This window comes from Labeo rohita, unplaced genomic scaffold, assembly GCF_022985175.1.
Source record: "Labeo rohita strain BAU-BD-2019 unplaced genomic scaffold, IGBB_LRoh.1.0 scaffold_553, whole genome shotgun sequence".
Classification (NCBI taxonomy): Eukaryota; Metazoa; Chordata; class Actinopteri; order Cypriniformes; family Cyprinidae; genus Labeo; species Labeo rohita.
Genome location: NW_026129476.1, coordinates 45640 through 52917, shown reverse-complemented (window position 1 = coordinate 52917; position 7278 = coordinate 45640). Strand labels below are relative to the sequence as shown.

Here is a 7278-nt window from a genome sequence, read left to right as displayed (position 1 = left end):
TACAAATATTATCTTCTTACTATCAGTGTTTCTGACACCACAAGCTGAGAAAATACAAAGTTTACAGGCATCTCAGTTATCTCCAGGGACTCCACCCTTATATTTATACAGTGTTTTATCAGCAAGATCTCTGATGAAAAAAAATAAATAAATAAAAAAAAACTTACTAACCTGTGTAAGGTTTCTGTGTAAGGTTAATTCCAATTTTTATAACTTGTTTCCATGACAATGCCTTAAACCCTAAAATGATTGTAAAAATTATGCTTTAAACCACTTTACAGCTCAAACAGTATACAAGTTTTAACATAATTATTGCAGGTGCTATTACAAAATAATGAACTTCAGACATTATGCAACAAACGCTGTTGATTTATCGTAAGTACTAAAAACCACTAAGAGTTTATAAGAGGTTAAACAATCATGTAGAGCCATGGGCACATGTTCATATTCATTTCACATTAGTTCACTTAGTTGCCTTCTTGGTGATGCTCTTAAATTTCTATATGTACAAAATAAAATAAAAAATAATAAAAACGTCTTTTTTTAATGGCCTACTACAACAACATCACATCAACATCAAGCTGCAAACCTTTTACAACTTAGGTAAAAGAATTTGTAAAAACTTATCAAACCACAAAAATAGTTTCTAAGAGTAACTCTGGGAAATGAAAGACATTACTGGCTTTTGAAGTTCATCTGACTTCAGACCTTCAAACAAAAACTGTAAATTCATTTTGCATCTTAGTTTACAACAAAAATGTAAATGTAAATATAATGTAAATTAATTCTCACAGCATCTTTACTTAATTGTGCTTTATTTTCAATTATATAGGCTTTAGGCAGCCTAAACCTGAGTTAATTTATACAACAACCATTAGCCTTCTCCATATACTCCAAGCTTTTATATTTGTCTCATGTCCTGCTATCATTGCACAGTGCCGTTAAATGCGTATGTTACCATCTGGGTAAAAAAAAAAAAAAAAAAAAAAAAAAATCCAATTTTTTTTTTTTAGTCTTAGATAGTCTTGAAGATATCTGACCCCTGTTCAGAGGCCACTTGTGGTCATCAGCTTATCTGTGCTTCCAACAGTTTGACTGTAATGTTCTACCACATCCATCTTGAACATTACAAAACTGCTCTGCTTTTGCAACACAAACCATCATCATTTAAGAGATAACTGTAACACATATAGAAATGTAGGCCGACTGAGTAAAAAATAAATATACAGTATGATCTATACAAGATCTCAGTATAAGCTGAGCTCAACAACATAATATTGATCACAACAAAATTAATGTCCATTTGTCACCTTAGGGGGCCAATCTGTAAATAAGACATATTCTGACAACCAGAGCACACGTGCGTATCTTTTAGCCTGGATATTGTGGTTTCATATAACAGTTGATGCAGATGCCAAGAATAACACAAATTATATCTTCTTACTATCAGTGTTTCTGACACCACAAGCTGCAAAAAAAAAGCTTACAGGCAGCTCAGGGTCTCCACCCATCCTTGTATTTATACAGTGTTTTGTCAGTGAGAGCTCACTGATTGTCTTCATCATGACCATCATCTCTCTGCTCCTGCTGGCCTCTCTGCTGCCACACCTGACCTTCACTGGTGAGACTGATTATATAACAGCATATTATATTAATTGATTTCTCTTGAATAAGATAACTTATGACTCTCTCTCTCTCTCAGCTCATGTGAATGTGGGTATAGTGAATGGCACAGAGGCAAAACCCCACTCCAGACCTTACATGGTTTCTCTTCAGAAGGACAACAGACAGCATAAGTGTGGTGGATTCCTCATTTCTGATAGATTTGTCATGACTGCTGCACACTGCAGGAAGAAGTAAGACTTCAATTTAGTCTGAACTGCAATGATGGGTTAAAATCACAATATCATAATTTTTTAAAAAAAAAAAAAATCTTCTATAATGATGATATTGTTCATTATACTAATAAGACTTTCTTACACAGAAATGAGACACTGACAGCTGTGATCGGTGCGCATGACCTAACAAAGAGTGAAGGGTCTGTCCGCATTGGTGTGAGTCCTACCACAAGCATCCAGACTTTAAAAGATCACACTTTGCAGAACGACATTATGCTTTTGAGGGTAACAGTAGACCAAATGACTATTATTAAATGATTAGTCAGCTTGTCTTTTAACAATGATAATGTTATTGTATTACAGCTAGAGAAAGAAGTCGAACAAAACGAGATTGTCAAGATAATTTCCATACCAACACAAGAGGGAGACATCAAACCTGATTCTGTCTGCAGTGTCGCCGGCTGGGGAAGACTGAGTCTTAAAGGGAAAAAGAGCAAACGTCTCATGGAAGCAGATGTGAAGATCATGAATAACACAGAATGCAAAAATAAATGGAAAAAAAAATACTCAGCCTCAGAGATGATGTGTGTCTATGGCCATGGAGGAAGCTGTAGTGTATGTAAAAACAATATCAATTTGAAATCATCAGTAGTGAGAAGTATCACCTCAGTCATGTGTTGATCTGTGTTTCTTCACAGGGGGATTCAGGAGGTCCTTTGGTTTGTGGAGACACTGCAGTCGGTGTCACTTCCTTTGGTGGTGGAAAAGAATGCAACAGTCGTGAACGACCTGAAGTTTATACAAAGATTTCAGCATATCTTCCATGGATCCACTCCATAATTGCAAATGTTAAGTGATTTTTGCAATGAGATAAGAAATAAGTATTTGTTTAAATGTTCAATAAACAAATCTATGAAGCATCAATATGTGTAAGTGGTCCTTATTATTGCAGCCTTATAAAATAGCAGTAGTTTACTGAAAAGGATTCAAGTAACCAAAATTATTTCCATCACAACAATAATACAAAAGCAGAGTAAATTCTTGATAATGATACTCATGATCATTAGCATGAGAACTGAAGTGAAATGTCTGAACTTAACAATGTTCTTCTTCCTACAGTAATCATAAAATGCATTTGAACTAAGTGTTTAAAAACAAATTAATTCCATTGCATTAGAACATCACACCAAGATTTGCAATGATGCTAAACCTAACATTTCAACACAAAAAAGTGTCCATATTTGTCTTAATTTTGGACAGTAAGTCTTTAATATTGCAACTAAATATTTTGCAAGCTTCTTTTTTTAATTACTTTGTGTAATAAAGTGCATTTGTGGTCTACTTAATTTTTAAAAAAGGCACTTGGTTTGATATTTTGTAACATAATGCAAATTATTTTATGTTGATATTTATCTGATATTTCCTCTGGTCCTCTGTCGCATTCCACTGTCGTCGCTCCTCCTTTTACCCTTCCGGAGCTCCTCCGTGGGACTCGAGACCGGTGAGTGGTGCAGGCGTCACTCATTATCATTACACTCCACCGGCCTCGTTCCGTTCCCACAGCTCTCGGCCCCGCCCCACTCGTCACATACCCCCATCGCCCCTCGCAGGCTGGGAGGTATAAATGTGAATTGAATTGAATTATGTCTACGGAAAGCCGCCATAAAACATTTGACATGTCCAGACATGTCAGTGCACACAACTCCCCTTTTTGCTTATTTTGACATTTGGTGTCTCTTAAAAGTAGGTCTCTTAAAATTGTTTACTCATTTTGATATTGTCCTTAAAACCAACATCTTTCTCACATCCCAGAGAGAGAGAGAGAGAGAGAGAGAGAGAGAGAGAGAGAGAGAGAGAGAGAGAGAGAGAGAGAGAGAGAGAGTTGGAGAAGAGAGCATTGCCCAGAGAGAGAGAAGAGAGAGATTTTAAGATGAGAGAAAGATTAGGACATGCAATGGAATGCAACCGTACATGTGGACGTCAGATGGTCCCCGGAGTTGAGAGTTCAAAATGGGCCATAAAAGTTCAAAAATTATCCTCAGGGCTTCTTTTGTCTCCTGTTGCCGGACGGTCACGCACATATGCCATATTTCTTAAACTTGTCACCGGACGGTCACGCACATACGCCACATTTCGCCGCCTCAGAGGGCCTCCTGTCTCCAGACTACCGGCAAATGCAACATATTTTTCTCTACCCAGATGACACCTGTTACCGGATGGTCACACAGAAATGCCAGAGGAAAGGTCAAAAGGTCAAAGCCATAAATCAAAGTTGACAGAAGCCATTCTATTGACTAAGTCGTAGTGATAGACGATCGACCAATCAGAATCAAGTAGTACAAAGCGCTGTCATAGCTAAATTACTGCCATTGTAAATGTATCTTCCTATTTTTTAATATTGCTGAAAAAGTGGTTAGCATACAGATGGGGCTAAGGTTTTGAAAATATCTTTAGTATTTATAATATAAGATGTATACAGATATTTGCATTTCTAATACTTTACAGATGTAAATGGCTTTATTTGAATACTGTCCATACATCTATATTGTACTTTTCAGCATAGTACAGACATACAGATAGACTTAATTCTCAATTTAAGGGAATGACCTAACATAAGTTGCATATATTTTCTGACAAAATTATTAATTTGCAAAACTGATGTTCGGTACATATTTCTGTTGTATTTTCTACAACAGCTAGAGAAGAAACTCACCCAAAATGAGAAAGTCAACTGGATATCTATACCAGTGAAAGAAGAGGAGACTGAAGTGCATTCTGTCTACATTGAATTCGTCCAAATTGTTTCAATAAATGCGCTATTGTCATGAATCTTGTCCTGATCTCCAGTCTGCTCACCACCAGAGGTCGCCTTGTCATTTCATATTACATAGACTGTTGCACTACACCCTGGACTACCTTTCCCATGTTTCACCTCACTCACAGCTGCAGCCAATCACAAACTGCATAAATACTGCGTAAATAACTTACTAACCTGTATAAGGTTTCTGTGCAAGGTTAATTCCAATTTTTATAACTTATACCTTTTCATCACAATGCCTTAAACCCTAAAACAATTGTAAAAAATATGCTTTAAACCACTTTACAGCTCAAACAGTATACAAGCTTTAACATAATTATTGGAGGTGCTATTACAAAATAATGAACTTCAGAAATTATGCAACAAACGCTGTTGATTTATCGTAAGTACTAAAAACCACTGAGAGTTCATAAGAGGTTAAACAATCATGTAGAGCCATGGGCACTTGTTCATATTAATTTCACATTAGTTCACTTAGTTGCCATCTTGGTGATGCTCTTAAATTTCTATGTACGAAATAAAATAATAATAAAAACATGTATTTTTTTTAATGGCCTACTACAACAACATCACATTAACATCAAGCTGCAAACCTTTTACAACTTAGGTAAAAGAATTTGTAAAAACTTATCAAACCACAAAAATAGTTTCTAACTGTAACTCTGGGAAATGAAAGACATTACTGGCTTTTGAAGTTCAATTACTGACTTCAGACCTTCAAACAAAAACTGTAAATTAATTTTGTGTCTTAGTTTACAACAAAAATGTAAATGTAAATATAATGTAAATTATTCCTCACAACATCTTTACTTAATTGTGCTTTATTTTCAATTATATAGGCTTTAGGCAGCCTAAACCTGAGTTAATTACCATCTGGGTAAAAAAAAAAATCCAATTATTTTTTAGTCTGAGATAGACTTGAAGATATCTGACCCCTGTTCAGAGTCCACTTGTGGTCATCAGCTTATCTGTGCTTCCATCAGTTTGACTGTAATGTTCTACCACATCCATCTTGAGCATTACAAAACTGCTCTGCTTTTGCAACACAAACCATCATCATTTAAGAGATAACTGTAACACATATAGAAATGTAGGCCGACTGAGTAAAAATTAAATAATTACATATTTAATTACTTTAACAGATCATCAGAACTTTACAAAAATATACAGTATGATCAATACAAGATCTCAGTACAAGCTGAGCTCAACAACATAATATTGATCACAACAAAATGAATGTCCATTTGTCACCTTAGGGGGCCAATCTGTAAATAAGACATATTCTGACAACCAGAGCACACGTGCATATCTTTAAGCCTGGATATTGTGGTTTTTATATAACAGTTGATGCAGATGCCAAGAATAACACAAATTATATCTTCTTACTATCAGTGTTTCTGACACCACAAGCTGGAAACGAAAAAGCTTACAGGCAGCTCAGGGTCTCCACCCACCCTTGTATTTATACAGTGTTTTGTCAGTGAGAGCTCACTGATTGTCTTCATCATGACCATCATCTCTCTGCTCCTGCTGGCTTCTCTGCTGCCACACCTGACCTTCACTGGTGAGACTGATTATATAACAGCATATTATATTAATTAATTTCTCTTGAATAAGCTAACTTATGACTCTCTCTCTCTCTCTCAGCTCATGTGAATGTGGGTATAGTGAATGGCACAGAGGCAAAACCCCACTCCAGACCTTACATGGTTTCTCTTCAGGACAACAGACAGCATAAGTGTGGTGGATTCCTCATTTCTGATAGATTTGTCATGACTGCTACACACTGCAAGAAGAAGTAAGACTTCAATTTAGTCTGAACTGCAATGATGGGTTAAAATCACAATATCATCATTTTTAAAAAAGAGAAATCTTCTATAATGATGGTATTGTTCATTATTAGACACTGACAGCTGTGATCGGTGCGCATGACCTAACAATGTATGAAGGGTCTGTCCGCATTGGTGTGAAGTCCTACCGCAAGCATCCGGACTTTGAATGGTGCACTATGCGGAATGACATTATGCTTTTGAGGGTGACAGTAGATTAAATGACTATTATTAAATTATTTGTCAGCTTGTCTTTTAACAATGACAAAACAAGAATGGCAAGAGGATTTCCATACCAACACAAGAGGGAGACATCAAACCTGATTCTGTCTGCAGTGTCGCCGACTGAGGAAGACTGAGTCTTAAAGGGAAAAATAGCACACGTCTCATGGAAGCAGATGTGAAGATCATGAATAACACAGAATGCAAAAATAAATGGAAATACAAATATTCAGCCTCAGTGATGATGTGTGTCTATGACCATGGAGGAAGCTGTAATATATGTAAAAACAGTATCAATTTGAGACCATCAGTAGTGAGAAGTGTCACCTCAGTCATGTGTTGATCTGTGTTTCTTCAAAGGGGGATTCAGGAGGTCCTTTGGTCAATAGGGTCTGGCTGCAGACATACGCCTGCACTCTCAGACGCCTGCACTTCCGCAAGTGACGTAATTTGCAGTCTATTTTATTTTTTACTTTATTTTATATATTTATTATTTTTTTAATCAAATCTCTCAACATTTTACAACAGTAGCCAGGTGGTGAAGACAAGAAAAAAGAAACTAAATTACAAT

General features: G+C 36.2%; 1 protein-coding gene and 1 pseudogene across 1 annotated transcript; both read left to right on the top strand.

Moving 5' to 3' along the window:
* Positions 1-1510: 1510 nt before the first annotated feature.
* Positions 1511-2762, top strand: LOC127161118 (duodenase-1-like). Its single transcript, XM_051103773.1, has 5 exons — positions 1511-1621; positions 1703-1856; positions 1985-2123; positions 2202-2453; positions 2537-2762. The coding sequence occupies exons 1-5, from the start codon at positions 1564-1566 to the stop codon at positions 2693-2695; spliced, it is 762 nt and encodes a 253-aa protein (XP_050959730.1). The 5' UTR covers positions 1511-1563; the 3' UTR covers positions 2696-2762.
* Positions 2763-6142: 3380 nt separating this feature from the next.
* On the top strand, positions 6143-7151 carry LOC127161117 (duodenase-1-like; annotated as a pseudogene).
* Positions 7152-7278: the final 127 nt, after the last annotated feature.